The sequence below is a fragment of the Mastigoproctus giganteus genome, chromosome 13 (assembly GCF_048544385.1).
Source record: "Mastigoproctus giganteus isolate SK-2022 chromosome 13, ASM4854438v1, whole genome shotgun sequence".
Lineage (NCBI taxonomy): Eukaryota > Metazoa > Arthropoda > Arachnida > Uropygi > Thelyphonidae > Mastigoproctus > Mastigoproctus giganteus.
The window spans coordinates 79,189,900-79,209,284 of NC_143587.1; the positions used below are offsets into that span (position 1 = coordinate 79,189,900).

The following is a 19,385-nucleotide window of genomic DNA, read 5'->3' on the forward strand; positions in this document are numbered from 1 at the left end:
TCTATTAGGAGAATGTTTATTAAGGAGCATAACCTCTCAGTTCAGGTTAAACGGCTTAAAAGTCGGCAAACATCCTATGCCTCCTTCCTTATAATGTGCTCACCCGCTGTCTACAAAAAGGTTGTAGATCCTGCCTCTTGGCCCCAAGGAATTTATATCAGACCGTTTTCTGAGGAAAACAGACCCCATCAACAATCTCAACTAATTCACCCTCCTCTATAGCAATCAAGGCCTCAAGGAGACAAGTATGAATGCTTCACGCTCCGGGTATCGTCTCAAAATGTGCGCAGCATAAATCGCAATTATACTAGTGGTGAACCACATCGGCATCATCAAACTGATTCCATCAGCCTGCGATCACCAGTAATAAACAGTTCAGGAATGCTCATCCCAACATGGGTCACGAATCGACGAACTCAAAAGCCTGACATCAATAAAAACAAGGCATGTGCCTTAAAAAAGATCCCCCGGAATTATGCAGTCAGAGTCTTGTACCAGAATGTTAGAAGCCTTCGCAATAAGCTGGATACCGTTGACCAAATTCTCCTAGCCAGTGATATCGATATCCTCTGTGTCACTGAGACCTGGCTGGATAAAGAGCAGGAATATTTTATATCCTGTGTTCCAGCTGGATATAAATCTGCTTTCACTTCCAGAGTTGGGCAAAGAGGAGGTGGTGTTGCAGTTTTCTTTAAAAGCTCACAAACCTCACTCATTCATCAAGTCTCTAGCCAAACATCAGCGTACGAAGCGCTTGCTGTTACTCTCAGCTACCATAGGGTTTTCATAGATGTAATTGTTATATACATACCCCCAGCACCTTCCTACGAAGCCATCCATGAAATATCTAACTGGATCATCAACCAGCTTCATCCTTCAGCCTTGCACTTCGTATGTGGAGATTTTAATCTTCCTCCTCAGCTAGCTAACCTTCAGCAAATGCTCCTATCAAACTTATCTTGTACAGGGTTACAAATGATCAACGATCTCCCGACAAGAGGTAACAACCAATTAGATCTCATCCTTGCTTCTTTTCCCTGCACACCTGATTACCTGCCAGAGACTTATTTCAATTCGGACCACAAGCCAATTGGTGTTCTTTTACACATACCTGCTCCAAACTTCAATATTGTGAATTCGACTAATACCAAAGTAATAGTAAGTCCCAGGTTTTTGAGTATTTCTAAATGTGTTGAGGCTGCCTCTGTCATCCCATGGACAGTCTTAGAAAATTGTGACCTAGAAATTGCAGTGAATTTGCTGACTAGCTGGCTTAAGACTATTGCGACATTTGCAGCATCAAAGAGAATTTCCATCATGCCTCGGTCCAGAGCATGGTGGACTCCCCATCTTAACATGAGCTTCAAGTTAAAGCAGCATCTGCACAAAATGTGGAAGCAGTCGCACAGTATCCATGACAGGATAGCCTACTCCAAAGCTCGCGCAACATTTAATAAGCAGAAGTCAACAGCAATTAAGCATTATATGGATAGAACCCTTCGTAGCGGAAAATGTCCCTACTCTGAGCGGCCTTCTGATTTCCCCCTAAATCTTGAACCTGACCAGTGGCTTGACTTCATATCAAGATTTGCTTCGAACACGGAACAATGTCCTGATCTTCATACTCCAACAACCAGAATCCCGCCTGACACTCTGTCGGCAGTATCAATCTCCAGGGAACAGCTTATTGCTGCCATTAATTCTACATCAGCTTCTGCGACGGCAGGTGCTGACGGAATCCCCCAATTCATTATTAAATGTCTCAGCCCATATATATTTTGGATCCCCTTCTAACTATTTTTAATGCTGTTTTGTCAACCCACTTCTTTCCCCAGCAGTGGAATATCTACCTTGTGAAGCCTGTCCCCAAAACTCAATCTCCTTCACTTCTTAAGCATTACCGGCCAATCTCCAATGCCTCAAGTCTTCTAAAGCTCCTTGAGAAGGTACTTCTCCCCGTTCTAACTAAACAACTTCTTCCACATCAGCCTCCTCAAATCCATTACTCCCTTCCTCATAGATCCACTGTGACTAACCTCTTAGCCACCACCAGCTCTATCCTCTCTGCATTTGAATCCCAAGCAGAGCTTGCAGTCACCTATGTAGACCTTGAAGCAGCTTTCGACTCTATAAACGTTCCTGCAATGCTGAAGCTACTTTCAGACCACTACCAGATCAAGGGAGACACTCTACAGTTCCTCACGTCACTCCTTCGAAACAGAATAATCCAGCTTATTGTCCATGGGCACATATATGAGCGAAGTATCTCTTCAGGCGTGCCACAGGGTGGTGTCTTATCTGGGCTCTTGTTCACAGCACTTATCTCTCCACTTGTTGAGTCCAGGTATGATATCTTATGTTATGCAGATGATATAAAGCTCCTTACACCGATTTCTCCATACGATGATCTTTTCATGATAACAGGATCAATTAATAATACACTGACGGAAATTGAAAACTACCTCAACCAGTTCGGATTAAAAATAAACCCAGAGAAATCTGAATTTATGATATTCTCTTTAAAGAAAACACCTTCTTATATTCAGCCCATTCTGTGTAATTCTCCAATTTCCATCGTCAATAAGCATACTGATCTCGGGGTTGCGTTTGATCCTAAGCTCTGCTTCAGTTACCATATAGACAAGCTCCTCACCCTGGCGGCTCGACTACGATGGATTGCCAAACAGCATCTACATTATATAAATGAAGTCACAACTACTAGAAAATATATAAAAACCACTGTATACTCTCCGCTTTTATATGCTGCAGATATATGGGCATCAGCTGCAACTAGCACAATCAGGCCACTTTTTTCTGCTGAGTATTGGCTCTTAAAATGGGCCATAAACAAACACAAACTGCCTCCACAGCTCAGAACAACTGAAATGGCCAGCTTAATTCAAATTCACAGGCTCCCCATGCTGATTAGGGTGAAACGTCTTACCACGACTATCAAAATGATGGTTGGCGAGATTTCGGCACCATCATTCTGGGACCTGTGCTCATGGAGAATCCCTCAGTCTTCCCTCAGGGCGACTCCAACTCTATGCCCACATCACAGCCGTCTCCACCTATCAGATAGGTTTCTGCCTTTTCAGCTACTTTCGTGTGCCCAGTCCTTGGATGCTGACCTTAACAAGTTCGCTTCTGACAGGGAATACAGATGTCGCATCCTTGAATTGTACTTCCCTGTCCCTGATCCTTCTCCTCGAAGCTCTCTTAATGCTGCAAGCCATCAATAACACCTGATGTGAAGACAGCATACTAACTCTTCAGTATGACGGTTAGTAATGATGGACTAACTACCTCTGTTCAGTGCAAAGAACGTTGCCTGTTTATACTACTATATGTATATGAAATTATCCGTTTCCGCCCATATCTTCTTTATATATTGTATTGTAAATAACTGTATGATACTTGGAGTTTGGAATTGTACTTCCGCATATGCATTTCCTATGTTTTATATATCAATGTTCCCTATTTATATTGTATTATTACTGTTAACCCCTGGCCTGGTGGCCGTGAAGGGCAACATTGCAATCTATCAAATTGTATCATTATTATTATCATTATTATTGCAATAAAGATTTCTTAAATTAAACCAAATTCCTCCTTCCTATCAGCTTAAATCCTTGTTAATCTAGTATTAAATGGAAATAACACTTGTTGTGCAGATAACACAGAAGGTTTTCAGTAAAATAAATGTTAGAGCAAGGAAATAGAAGAAATTAAAGCAAATCACAATAGGATAGATGTTAGATATTTAAATATAATGGACACATGTAATGGATGGTGACAGAACACCAAAGTTATATTTGCCTAATGTTTTGTATTGTCCAACATATGCTTAATACTAGCGCGTGTATTGTGAACATTGTAATTTATCTGGTTAATACACTGGTGTGCAAAATTTAAGGACCAATCAGGTTTTCACCCGTAACTTCTCATAGGAGTGGGCTAGATATGAGAAAAGCATACCAAAGGAACCTCGTGAGGTACAGAAATGATGAAAGAAACAACACCGACACAAGAACGGAAACAAAACGGTGCAGAGGGACTTTATTCAAAAATGGCAACATAGCACTTGCTGCCATGGTACAGATGCATCACTGCCGAAGATTTAACAAAAGGAAGAGGTGGTCCTCAGTAGGTGATATGGTCACCCCTAATGTCGATTCAGGTTTTGCCTCTCCTGTCTATACTTAGAACAACGTTGTTGATAAGTTCTTGCGGTAACATCGTCCATTCCATTGTGTCAGCGCAGTCTTCAGCTGGTGAGCATTTTCAGGTGGGTGTGGACGCACCGCTAGACGTCTCCCCAGAGCGTCCCATATGTGTTCGATGGGATTTAGATCAATGGAACGAGCAGGCCAATCCATACGAACAATGTCCTCACTTCCCAAAAGCTGCATTGCGATGGGATGTGGAGTTATCATCCACAAACACGAACTCGAGGCCAATGGCACCTTGGAACAGATGCCTATTGGGAAGGATTACCTCAGGATTACCGGTTACAGTACCGCCTTCCAGTATCTGGAGTTGCGTACGTCCATCCAAGATAACGCCTCCCCAGACAAGAACACCTCGAACGCCATATCGATCCCTTTCAGTGATGTTTGCGGGATGATACCGTGTGCCAACCTCTCGCCAGATTAGCTGAAGTCCAGACTCGCTGCTGAGACTGGATCTACTCTCATCAGTAAAGAGTACCTTAAGTAAAGATTTTGTGGTTGTAATCTTTAGAAATAGTGTTGATCCTTAAGTTTCACCCACCACTGTAATAATATGGAGAAAAATGCCAGGGAACAAATGGTTCCAAAACTGCTAGAATATGGAACACTATAAAGATGCTTGATATTTTGATATTATAACCACAAATGTATTCTTGATGTTATTACAGACTTAAACCTGGAAAGAATATATATATATGTAGTAACAATGAAGCATGGTAAAAATGTACTGGACGTATGTCTGTTTAATAAATATTGTTATGTGTTACTGAACTTTCTGTTTGTCTCTCTCTGTGAACACTCTTATCCAATCCAGAATAAAGAGTTGGAAATAAGAAAAGGTTATGCGGGACCGAGTTGTCTAAATGATTATTCGATTTAAAACACAAAACGCAGTCAAAGCTGCAGCGGTCAATTGCCCATAAAACCTTGATTGCCCGGGGTTTAGTCTTTCGTTCTAACTAGATGAACACGTTACGCCGTATTGGGGAAACCTTAAAGAAGGTTTAAGGGTGGGAAACCTTAAAGAAGGTTTCCCACCCTTATAGCGTAAAGTGTTCAGTGTGTTGAGGGTCAAACGACACCAGGGGTTTCCCGCTTCTACGCGTTGTTTTCATTGTGGGTGGATCAATTCGCTGGGAATGCAGAGTTTTAAAAGTGTATGGATATTGTATATATATGTAGTGTCATGTACCGTTGTTCATCTGGTTGTTTAGCCGCTCGACCCTTGCTGAGGCCCAACGTTGCACCACTTTCGCCCCTTGGAGGCAGACCAGAAAACACCAGTAGACTAAGATTTACTCTGGCAACGGAAAGGCCGAGTGTATGGGCAAAAAACGTAATTTGGAGATGATTAAATCAATTCTGACGTGTAGGGCATTCGCTTGCGTACGTGCAGGTAGAGTGGGTGGGGAGACTGAAGTCTGTGGGGAAAAGGCAGAAGTATGGAATCGAGAGAGGAGGCGATCCCAAGTCACAGCGGGGCATGCCCGTGCCCCACCAGATGGGAAAGTGGGACGGCGAGAAGGGAAGAAGACAATAAGACCGTATCCTTCCCCCCGCCGGGGATAGAGGTATTAAAGATGAAGGAGGCCAGGGCGCCCTCTTCAAGTCGCCAAATGGCATTTGGCAGCTGCGCTGTGTTAAGTCTCTTTTCTTCAGTGTCGAGTCGATTTCAGTTCAGTCGCTCATGGGGTAAGCCCCATCCTTGTGTTTTTCACTTTCTTGTCTCTAAGGGTTTTCTCTGTAGTAACTCCATTGGATGGTATTTTATGGTCTTGTATTGTTTAACTTGTGGTGGTCTTTCTTTAGACACGATTTATGGTAACTAGAAGTTTTCTCCTCTCGAAGAGGTCCTGCGCATATTGAGAGAAAGTTCTCTGTATTCTTCTTCTGTGTCAATGAAGTGGGATTCCAGTCCTTTCGGAAGATAGCATATCTTTGTGATTACGATGCCTCTGAGGTCTTCTTATTCTGGGCAGTCGTAGACCAAGTGGTTCCAGTTCTGACCTCCCCACACGTTCAGCTGGGGTCCTCAACAAGGCTGATCCCGAGCAGTTTCTCGTTGAAGGAGCCATGACCACTAAGCAGCGAAGTCAAGTGCATCCCCGGAAAGTACCAGGCCGGTTGCTTGTGGTATATTTTGTTGAGGTTGGGGAAAAAGTTTTGTGTGATTTCTCCTTTTGTTGTATCGGTCCATCTTTGTTGCCACTCGCGGAGTAGGTAGGCCTGTAATTGGACTTTTTCTCTTTTTGTACTACTCGCTGGGTCAATTATGAAATCCTGGAAGAGTAAGCCAGCTTTTACAGCCTCCAAATCGAAAGGGAGCACTCTAGCAAGCACCTGCAACGCTGGTGTGCTTACTGTTCTGCATGCTCGTGTAGTTGTTAATAAAATGGTCCTTTGTATCATATCCAGAGTTCTCCTATTGACTGCAACATCATTTTGCTGTACCACACTGCCTCAGCATAAGTTATCGAAGGGATGAAGGTTGCCTTATGATACAACATTAGTGTTGTTGTTTTTAAACCTGTCTTTTCTCGTAACCCTCGCTACCAGTGCCGAGTAACGTCTTATCTTCGTTCTTATATATTGTAGGTGAGATTGAAAGGAAAAGTTTTTGTCTAGAATAACTCCTAAATATTTCATTTGGTTGGCGAGTTTAATAGGCACACCTTTTATTTTAATTTGGGGTGGACGCCGTATTTACAGGTTTCCTTTTAGTAGAATAGATGTGGTTTTCGTCGATGAAATTTTTAACTGGTTTCTTTTAGCCCACTGTTGTAGTTTCTGGACAGCTTGGTTGGCGGTGGTTTCCAGTTGGACTCTAGATTCAGCCTCAATGGTAAGAATAAGATCGTCTGCAAAGGGCTGGGCGTAAGGAAGAGCACCCCAGAGTAAAACAATAAATTATAAAAGAAAAGAGAGGGAGAGGGGGGAGGCAACATTTGTTTAGTGAACTTCGCCTACCGCGATACGATCCAGAAAATGCAAACCATCTCGGGTTAATGAACAGGATGTTCCATGCACAAACAAACTCATACCTTAAAATACGCTGTTCCTCATTCAAGCATTTCACCCTCCACGCAGAACACCCTTTATAATCAACGAGGTCCTGCAGTGCGTGAACTGACACTTGCCTTAAAGTTATTTTTCTGCACCTCATCAGGAACTTGATCAGGCTTAGGTCTTTTAATACCTATTCCGTTGTAGCTCTTGGGTCTTGATCTTCTGCGCATATGCATGGCTATTAGTCAAAACCAGTTCATAAGCCAAGCTGACAGATGTTTCAGTAATAGCCTTGCATGCCTGCTGGGTTCGAGTGTAGTGCACAAAGCTATTAACGAAATGTATTATGTCTGTTAATTGAGTGTATTTGTTTGTCTGCTTGCCCGAAGAAAAACCATACAGTCTTAATTCCAGGCCTATTAACTGGATCACGGTGCAGAAAAATGCCCATCAAGTTCCTCCTGCCTAGATGCATTCCAGAATTTCCAAGAAAAAATTATGCGCTGTACTAATTCATGTCTCTGTTAAATCTTGGTAAATGGGACAAAAAAAAATAAGACATAGCTCAAGGAGGTGACACAAAAACCAGTATCTGACGCAGCTGGACTGAATTTACGAAAAGGAACTTTTAAAGAATCATGGCCAGTTAAAGGTATGATGCAAGAAGGGTTAAACCAAAGATGATTAGTTTTTGAGGTAGTTAATTTAAGAACAGTTACAAAATATTTTATTATTGCTTCTTTGGAAGAGGAATTCAATCTCACTTGCAATCTTTTGTATAGCTCAGTCCCAGTCCAATATTTAGTTTTTTTTCACTTTATTTCGGGAATGCGATTATATGACAAATCAGAAACAGTTGGAGAGGATATCCTTTACGAATATAGTAAGCAAAACCTTTGTAAGTGAGATGCAGATCCACAGGTAATAATAATCATGCAAGAACTTGTTAGAGCTGCGGTTGAAACTGTTTTGCAAGTTCTTAGAAGAGCTAGCAAAATGGTTTGTTGCGCACATTCTATTGGTTTGAACTGTAATAAGTTTGGTCCTATGAAACTACATGCTGGATACGTGATGATTAAAATAAAAAAAACTGTGTAATATAGATTATGTTCATGAATTTTCTTTGAGTTCCCGAAACTTAGCCATAAATAGTTTAAGTATTTCGCATTCAATTCCTTTAAATTGTATCATTTGGATAGCAAATTTCTTAACCTGCTACGTGATATAATAGTGTAGTGTCTATCAATTCATTAATAATGTGCAATATAGAATTCATATCGTTCATTTTCTTAAACTCGATCCTGCATATTAGAGATTAAAAGTTTTAACTTTTTTTGGAAAGATTCTTCGGATGTAAATACTGGATCATGAGATGTTAACTGGAAAGCTAATAACCCCTTTACAATATCCAGATACGTTCTTCTTTATACCTTACAAAAAAAAAAATCTAGGAACCTCATTATATCAACAGACATTAAAATCCTGTGCCAACTTCTTTCATTTAGAATCGATGCCCTCCTGATATTCGATCCTTCAAAAGAATCGAATATCAGAAGGAACGTAAAAATACATTAACACCGTGTTAAAATAAAATAAAAACAATGTTTCTGGATAATAATTAAAAGAACATTTTAATATCAACCCGCTCATATTTTGCACGCAAAAGAAATGCCAGATACAAATGCTTTAAGATGCATTTGCTTAAATTCACTTGCTATTTGGGAATTGTTATCCACGTTTCTAACTCCTTTAGATTTTATTTTGTATTCATTTAAAAGTGAACATTAAATGGTTGCAGCTGACTTGCCTTTCTAACATTCTGTCCTGGGGCATATATTTATTTATTTAAACTGAAATCAATAAATACTTACGGTTTTGCATTGCAGATTGTCAGCACCGGAGACTCGAACTCTGTGGGCATATCAGCCGTTATATCTACAACCACTGGATAGGACCAAAACACGTTAAGGAAAATTCCTGTCTCAACCAAAAATGCTGCTAAGCAGATTACAAGTACCAAAGCCTTTATTATTTTCTTCTTTAAACTTGTCGCATCGACAATCTGCGGAAAGCTGGGAATCATCGAGTTTCTCATCAGATCCTTGAAATACAGAAAGAACTTAGGAAACAAAATATTCTGATCAGTCATGTTTGCCATCTATTTTCCCTTCCGTTTTCTTAAGCGCAAGCTTTCGGATGGTCTGAAAATGCAGCTAGTAATTCTTCTGACCACTTATGTGCCTTGTTAACCAGCAGATGAGTTCTCTAAGTCTGTATTACAGATCATACAACTGTGTTCAATTAAATAGATGAAGTCCATCAAGAAATTAATATTTTTAAATCTCTTCTTCAACAGTTTCTGCATATGCGATAAAAAAACTCTCTGAAAGCAATCTAGCCTAAGTGGTCTCATGTTTCATTACTACCTTCAAAAAGATGAAATGATACACCGTACATAAAATTACTAGCATGACAGAAACAAAACTCTGCTGGCGTCGTCTGATACATAAATGTCATTCCGTGCTCACTTTATACCATGAGGAAACAAGTTCAGATCGGTAATGTCTGCAACTGGAAGAGCATGAAATGCCATGCCAAGTTAAAAATTAATCCATTTTAGGGAGTTTATCCAAAACTTTAGGCAAATGTAAAAAATAAAAGAAAGCTGAAACCACTTGTTTATGGCATATAAATGGTACAATTCTAAGCGATCTATTTGTTAGTAAAATATATGTTTCCTCTTCTTTTCTGGAGTAATAATTCTGCCTACCCCCTAATGAAAGTGCAGTTTTCGGTCAAAACAGTCTAATCCACATATATGATGATGCAATAATCATATTCGATTTTCCTACAATTGTACACTAATTGCTGAATCGAGCCAACTCAACAGTAACATGAAACTGTACAAACTAAATCCGGTCGAATAAAATAATCGAAAATTCAAAATTTATATGCTTGTTGAAAATAGACAACTGCAGTGGAAGGTTAAGTGGGGGAGAAAAGGGAAGATACCACCATGTGAAAGATGACATAAGGTGTGCCCTCACAGTTCCACGTACACTGTCATTCCATTAATAATATGGATCCCCCACGTCTGTTGATAGTTAGCCACTTCTTCCTAACCAAGCATAAAGTGTCAGACAGAACTATAAATATGATCTTAGGCCCTCAAAAAGACAGTAGTACGACAGTTAATGAAAAATGCCGCGATCGACTGAGATAACAGATTTCCAGCGCTGACTGATAACAAGGTGCCACATAAGCATTCGCTCTGTACGTGACATTCAACGGCACTGAAGATCCCTTGGTCGACGAAGGTGATGTGAGCTGTAAATGGAAGAAGATTAGTGCTAAAAGCGTCACGAAACGATTCGATAAACATTCGAAGCTGAAGAAACGTGACTGAGGAAAGAAGAGCCCTGAATATGATCGTCCGTTTGGAATGCAAGTCGACTTTATCGCAGCACTCGCACACAGGTCCTCGATGAAAGGATTGAGACATGTCAGCGCCAGTTTAATGCTGCATGATATTGGTTATCACACTCATATAACTGCCCACTACCAATAACCACTCCGACTAATCCCAAACGCCCCTCTAGTTTGGTGTAAGGACCGTCATTCTTGGACCGTATACCAATGGAAAGCTGTGCACTGGAGTAATGAGTCACAGTACATGGTCTACCAGTCGGATGATCCTGCCTTGGTGAGGCGGATGTCCGAAGGAAACTACTTGCCACGACTATATTATAACGCCAATGGAGGTTGGCAGAGGCAGCGTGATGATCTGGTCTGTTTTTCATGGCCTGGGATATTGGTTGTTTTGGACGAAACCATGAATGCTGAGGTTTATATAGACGTCCTAGATATAATGTTGGAGAGGACGCATACCTGTATCAGTAAGACAACGCTCCAGGTCCTACTGCTGGCATGGTGACAGACTGGTTTTAGGATATGAGCCTCGAAAAGTTAGACTAGCCAGTCCAGAATCCTGACCTCAATCCTCTAGAGAACCACTGAATTGATAAGTCGGAGGCGTGCGAGGAGAGACCTCCAAAATACAGATTTTATGCGGTCGCCTCTTTAAAGGCCGAATGGCGGATAATATCGGAGGACATTATAGTTGAAGCTTTTGTAGGTACAGTATGTTTTTCAGGCCCCAACAGAGTCTTTGTCAACCGGTAATTCTGATGTATATTTCATATATTTATTTGTATTTCATTTGTAGCGCATTGTGATTTCTTCTTACACGCTTTCCATTAACGTATCGAAATTGGGTCCATGAGGAGTACACGGAGAAGGAAAAATGTGAACATGCTCTAACTCGTATTATTGAAAGTTACTCTGCAACTTTAAATAAGTATTCAAATTGGGCGCAAACAGGGCCAAACTGGGACCTTTAAAATTTTGCTAATTTTAACATTTTTTTATTATTATTTATTTCTCCATTCGAAGTATAGGATAATTATATATTTGATTTTTATTATTTGATTTTGATTTGAGGAAAGACTCCGATTATGTGGGCTACAGAGCTTGCCAAAGAGGCACCTCAGGCGGCCTGATTGAGGTTTATAAGGCTCTCAGAGAGGTTAATAAAATGAGTGAAGGTGGAATTCTTACTGTTATAAAGAATTCCAGAACAAGGGGGTCATAAATTCAAATAACAGGAGTTGAGGGTTAGATTAGATTGTAGAAAGTTTTCTGTTAGCCAGCAAGTATGGCGAATACTATTACTATTACAATTACTATTCAGAAGGCCCTTGCTGTCTCCATTTTGGCGGAACATCTTAACTTTCATTCAGTACATTAAATTTATCTTCTGTAATAGTTAAAGTTTTATCAACGGTTTCATTTTGGTGATTTAAAATTTGTAATATATTGTCGGCTTAAATTTTGTAATCTTTCTGAAGTTCAATTTTTATCTAAATAATGGTTGCTACAAGATCCATTTACCACACAAAGTCCAAGGATTTCGTGACCCAGACGAAAATGTCTGCGGGAATTTCCGATGTGAGTCATGACTTCGTCATTTGTATAGCCTGTGGCATTCTATGGTTGGTCTAGTGGACAGACCTGCTCAACTGACAATTCTTTTCTTTGCACCCGATGTGAGGAGTGTACCGATCTGAAATTAGAACTTTGTGAATACGAGAGGAATATGAGTCAATGAAGAAACGAGTGCTTGCCGTCGAAACAAATGTAACTGGGTGCTATCAGGGACTGAAGTATATCGTGACCTGTCAAGTGAAACACCGCCGATCCAGTTCCCAGATAAGAATAGTCAAATGCCAAACGCTGTGTTTGAAGATGATCTAGTTTTATTGTCAAGGAAACTGGTATTATTCTTTTAATAAACGTAGGTTGACCAGAACCTATGTTTGATTGCTGGGAGCAATAAGTGATGATGATGTCACCAACAGATTGTCACATTTTAAGGGGGTACAGAAAGAATTATTATTCACGTGGGGACTAACAATATTAAAAGAAGATGACCTGACCATTTGTTGGATAAAGGACCATGATGAAAAAATGCTACGTAGGTCGACTAACTGCGCATTCTTGTACCTCACGTGGTCAACGATCTCCTTCAGTTTTCGTAAGGGTGGTCATAATTCAGTGATCACTCAGTGCATATAAATATCCGTGGATTGCATTCTTAATCACTTCGAAGATTTTTCTCAATCAGTAAAGACAGACTAACCAGTCTTAAAACCGGTTTTATGTATTAGTGAAACATTGGAGCTTCTACAACCAAAGGAATCTCTCCTCAGTCAAAAGATGCCTTTATAATTAACTTCAATAGATCAATACACTCCCGGGCAGCCTCCCTCAACATTACTGGATATATGCCATCAACTCCAGGAGCCTTACTTGCATTTTTGCCTGAAAGTATTTATACTAAACCGCAATTTCAAAATCATTAATTTCATATCATTTATCCTCATTTGCAAATCCTCTTCTCAGCATGAAGGGTCTTTCTTCGGTAAAGATAGATGCAATGTACCTATTCAATTCATCCGCAACATCAGCTGTGTTGCCTAAGACTTTTTCTACACTGAGTGCACAAAGGAACGATCTAATTTTCTTTATTATTCCTTCTATTCACATACATGAAAAATTCCTTATCCCCATTCTTTTCCTGTTTGACAATGCTTTCTCATAGGCAGCCTTGGTTTGTCTAACCTTATCTGTGGTACTTTCTCTGTATTACAACAGCTGCTCCTTTTGCTGATGTTATACAAAGAAACTGGAAACCATCGAATGCATTCTTAGAAACTGCACTCAGAAAATAGCACTCTAAGAAGCCATCTGCACCAGCTGGAAAACCAGCAACGAAAGTCTTTGAGCCTACTACAAAGTCTGTTGTCCCTGAACACCACGCTCCTGTGTCATGGGAACGCCCACCTCTTTCAGCTGAGTTTCTAATAGTACTATCATCTGTGGTACTCCAATAGTACCGCTGATAAGATTAGAGAGCTAATTACGTGTTGGTACCAGATACCACAAGAGCCAAAACATTATGACCACACGGTCATAATGTTTTGGCTCATCGGTGTATATGGCATTGTTAATAACACACACAACATGGTTTTATTAAGGGGAAAGTCATGTTTAGCTAGCTTAGTGAGCTATTTTGACACTTGTTTTGTTCATGAGCTGGATGTAGGGAATAGTTTCAGCGTAGTTTATTTCGATTTCAGCAAGGCATTTCAATCAGTCCCTCATGAGAGGTTATTGTATAAGCTGGAATATGTTGGCATTACTGGAAAAATTCCAACATGGATTGCTGGGCGTCCACAGGACAGAAGACAGAGGGTTGTAATTAGTAGCTATTCTTGAGATTGCTATAAAGTTAGAATGGTTATCCCAACGGATCGGTTCTTTTTAAATAAATCTTTATTGTGAAGTAAAGTTACAGCACAATATCCCATCACGGCGACAGAGGTTCACATATAGCAGTTAGAAAAAAGCAGAATAAATACAGAATAAAGGCAGAATAAAGGCTACAAAATACAGCGAACACATACAAAAGGCTACAAAATATATTACAAATGGCAAAGAAAGACAAATACAGCATAAAAATAAAGCTAAACACATACAGAAAACAAATGCAACGGCAATTTATCAGGGTTCAAGGGCTTTGATAAAGTTGTCTGTCCTTGTTATTTATTTTGCTGTCGATATCGGCGTCCACACGGTTGAGGGCAGCGAGCACCTGCTTGGGAAGAAATCTCTCAGTGAGTAAAAAGCCTGTTGTAGTGAGCCACAATTGCTGGTACCGACCTTAGGCATGGCTGTGGGATCCTCCAAGAGCATACGTTCCAAATATTTGGAAATGATATCTGGCCTGTGATGAGTTTGGCTGTGAAGACCAGCCTCTTTTCCACGATCAGGAACTTCACTCACTGTTGTTTCTGATTTTCATAAAGGACACCGACGATGACATAAAAAGCTTAATGTCAAAATTTGCAGACGACGTAATGATTGGTAGAGCTAATGATTAATAATAAGCAGCGCTGCTTCAGGATGTTTTCAACAACATGCAAGAATGGTCAGAAAAGTGTCAATTATGTTTTAATTCAACAAAATGCAAGGTCTTACACTTGGGAAATAGCAACCAATGAATAAATTATATTATACACTTGGTGAGGTTGAATTAAAAACAGTTGAGGAGAAAAGGGAGATGGGAGTTACAATACGGGCAGATACGAAGTTTTCTGAACAGGCAGGCAGGAAAGTCCATTGTGTCTTATCGATGATTTATCGAACATTATCTTGTAGAGATATAGATGAAACAGAATACTGTAAATTCTTAAAGTCTTTAGAGAGGCGACGCCGGACTGATAAAGCGATGATGGACTCGATAGATACACAGTTGCAGGAAGCAGTGGACTATATCTACCCTGTTAATAATAATCACAATTCGCCGCAGCCACGCCAAGTGAATAAAAGTTCCCGTTCCAAGGGGAACTGTGACAGGCCCCCACATAATAGGAGACCCAATCGATTAAGTGGACCCCCACAATCAGTCAACAATGGCCATCCCTCCAAGGTCCTCTCCATCTATTCCTGTTTCCCATACCAAGCAGTCTTCTGCTTCAGGTGAACATCCAGATGCTCTTCCGACTCGACGACTTTCGATTAACAATTCTTCCCAGACCAAAGCAATTGATGGCAGCACAGCTCCGTCTGATCAGCCTCGCTCTTCCCACACGCTATTTGCCCCTATGCCTCAGAAGGAGCCCCTCGCTGGCACCTGAGCTCATGTTGCGGCACTTCCCTCACATCCTAGGTTCCCCCTGGCTAGCTGCTCCACAATTTCCGACAAAACAGCCTTCCCAGCTCACCAATCAGAATCGTTTACTACAGACAGCTCTCAATTATAAGAAGGTGAATTTCCCTCCACTGACTGGATGCATACCGTCTCTTCCATCGCCAAATCATGAAGTTGTTCCTGACGATGCCACTTGCTCCTTAATGCCTACCGTTGGAGTTATGTCCACTTCCTGCATTGATATCAGAGTAGAAGGTACAATCGCGCATGACAGTTTCATCCATGGAAGTAGCGGCTCTACGGAAGTAAAAGCTGCCTCCGGATTTGCGCATGTTTTTGCAACAAGGCTAGACCCTGATACATCCCCACTGGTCGTTTGGAATTTGATACTAAGCAACACTTGGTGCACACCAGTGTCCGCCATATGCGTACAAGACACCCTTCTTACGCATCTTTCGATGTCGCATGTGTACCCTTTGATCTAGCTACAATACTTAAGCCTCACCTGTGGCCATTTGGCTCAAGGGTCAGGGAATTTGAGAAATTCTCGAGTTTCTGTACCCAGACATCTTCGCTAGCAACTAATGTATTCAGAAGACATTAGATCTGACATGCTCTGCTCAATTTTGCTCAAAACGTGAGGAGCATCTGCAATAAGCTACACTCTCTGCAATCACTCTTGTTCCTCGAGGGAATTTGGGATTATTTGTCTAACAGACACCAGGATATCTTCCAATAAACAGCTTGATACCCTGTTGAGTACCTCATCTTATCATGCAGCTACTAATGATAGTACGGGAAGAAGAGAAGAAGGTGTTATGATTATTTCCCAACGTAATTTTTCACTTTCCTTCATAAAAATCAGCAGTACACAACGCTTCGAAGCTTTATGTACCAATGTTACATGTGGAAATCACCTAATCCAAACTTGTCTAATTTATCTTCCACCTGATCATACACAACACTCCACGAAAGAATTGCAGTCATGGCTCGCGACCCATCTCACTCCTGATATGCCAACCTTTCTTACAGGGGACTTCAATATGCCCACCACAAGACACTCTGAAACTAGACGAGAATTCATTACCTTCATCGAAAATTTAGGGCTGGATTTCCATGAATCACAGCCTGCTAGGGGCAACCAGGCGTCGAACCTAGTATTTCATCGTACTGCAGTTTTCGCAGCCACAATCCCGACCTTTGCCTTTAATTCAGACCACAAACCACTAACCCTTGCCTTTACTTTCCCGTCGATGCATCCTGATGATGATGATGAAGTCCTCACCAAAACCATTTTTTCAGTTAATTTCATCAAGCAAGATGTCATTATGAGTTTTCTCACCTCAACCAACTGGGATACTCTTTCCACCCTGCCGATCGATGAAACCACTAATGGCCTTGCTTCCCACCTGACAGCAATGCTATTCAAGGGGCTTCAAAAACCATCAAAATCTCCAAATGGACAAAACCATGGTTCTCAAGAGACCTGAAGCCCGCTTTTCTAGATAAGCAGCGTGCCTTCAGGAAATGGAAGAGTTCAGGAACTACACACGATCTTATTAACTTTAAAAAGAAACGGACATCTTTTCTAAAGCAAAAACGACAAGCCAACTATAGATATATAGTTTACAGATTAGTAAGCTCGAAGTGGCCATTTCCAAAGCACTGCAGGAATATTCAGATGGATGAGAGCCTCTTCATAGAATGGGCAGACAGTGCTTTTGGTGAGGGTTGCGTAAAGGAAGAATCTAATCGTCCCTTCCCTATCCCCTTACGCGATTTGCCTCTCCCCTTGTCTACACTTAATATCACAAAGGAAAATCTGTTGAAAGTAATAAACGAGTTACCGAACAAAGCTACCGTTCTGTGTCTTCATTGTGGATGTTCTTATACATATCTTTAATGAAATTTTGCGAACATCTTCAGTACCTCAAATTTGGACACACTACTGCATCAAACCCATTCTGAAGAATTCGAAGCCTAAAACTGCGAAGGATTTTCGTCCGATTTCAATGGGCTCTTCGCTCCTTAAAAATGTTTGAAAAGACAATCCTAGAACAACTTATTGAGCACTGTTTTCAGCACAGATCATGTCACCTTCACAACGTTGTCCCTGGGAGATCTTCTACCACCAATCTCCTTCAAACGTTGTTTCACATACAGGAAGCTTTGAATTCTCGAACGCAGCTCGACATAATTTTTATAATCTGCATATGATAGGATTTCCATCACATCTTTGCTTAACACCTTGAAGAACTACTTCGGGATCTCCGGTAACCTCCTCACTGTACTAAAAAAAATTGCAGGAAAGACGGTTCCTTGTTGAGCAACGGTCTCTCATGATCCTTTACTTTCCTATTCCACTCGATAGGAATCTATCCTTCACACCACATCTGACATACATCAGGAATAAATTCAGAAACTATTCTGCACTCTTTGCAAGAGACACCCGTAATGACTGAGGCTTGAGGAAAAGAACCCTCTCCTTCTTCTACACGACAGTATTCCTACCAGCCATTTCATATGCCTCCGGAGTCTAGTACCACAAAGCGACCAACGCGGTCAACAGGAGAAAACTCGAAACGATACAAAGATATACCCTGCTAACGATCTCCAGAGCCTGCAGGACGGTGAATACTCGTGCGCTTCAGGTCCTTATGGGTGCCCTCCCCCTGGACCTGGAGATCGTTCGTCGTGGAATCCTCCACCACCTCACCAAAGGAAAAACGTCCACCTGCCTGAACTACACGATTGACTTAGTCAATGACTCTAAAATGGAAAAGAAGTGATTATGCTGCATCTCCAACAGACCTGGCAAACCCGCTGAGAAAATTCAATCAAAGGTAATATCACCCGGAAATTTGTGCTGACAATTCAGACAGTACATCCAAAATACCCCCACTGGCTCTCTCCAGGACTCCTGGTCGCATACCTGTTCACCGGACACGGTGCATTCAGACACAAGCTATCAGGCTTCCGACTCAGTGACAATCCTCTCTGTCACTGCGGCCAAACAGAAACATGGGAACACCTCATGTATCACTGTCACCTGTATGAAGATCTACGCTGCCGGCTCATCATTGAAATTCGATTCACATTGCGAAACCAGGAACACCTCATCCTGGAAGAAGAAGACAGCTACAAAGCGCTAACAAAATTTGCTCAGGACCTCTTCAGCAGAAGACGTACCTTCCCCCAGCCGCAACCACCACAATGAAGAGAATGCAAGTACCCATCAAAGCTGCCTATTAATCTGAAAACCAATTTGACACCACTAAGAATCACCAGAACAAATCAAACCCGCAGGGATCCGGCTTCAAAGCAGAAGCACCAAAATAAAATCACAAATACACATCCAAACTGACTGAACTAAATAACCTCGGACGGGACCCGAACCCATGAATGGCTACAAAATAAACTGGACTTTTGGAAACCTCGGACGGGACAACGTCCCAGAAATGACATTCCACCGACTGAAGAAACTACAGAGCCTTTCTGCACACTAGCCTTATTGGCGATCTGAGCCGGCATCCTTGAATGGCCCAATTTTTCTTCCCTTTCTCTGGTTGGTGAGTGACGGTCCTTCTGTCTCCTCCCCTCCTTGCAACCCACACTTTCCCTTCTGGTGGGGTATGGACATGCCCCACCAAATCTTGGAGTCACCCTCCCTATCGAATTCAATCTTCTGTCTGTGGCCCCCCCAGCCTTCAGTCTCCCCCCACTCTACCTGCACGCAAGCGAAAGCCCCACATATCCAAATTTAATTACAGCCAAATTTGATTGGCCCACAATTTTCGGCCTCACAATTCTCTCTCCTCGCTACCATCACGCGATCACTTCTCATTTTTTTTTTTTTAATTTTTAATTTATTTATT

General features: G+C 41.3%; 1 protein-coding gene across 1 annotated transcript in view; it reads right to left on the reverse strand.

Annotated features, from left to right (window-relative positions):
* LOC150076207 (uncharacterized) overlaps positions 1-7,474 on the reverse strand; it is a 79,117-nt gene extending 71,643 nt beyond the window's left edge. Inside the window, exon 1 of the mRNA XM_090387286.1 lies at positions 7,370-7,474. Coding sequence (XP_090243412.1) covers positions 7,370-7,474 — 105 coding nt within the window. The remainder of the gene's footprint in view (positions 1-7,369) is intronic.
* Positions 7,475-19,385: the final 11,911 nt, after the last annotated feature.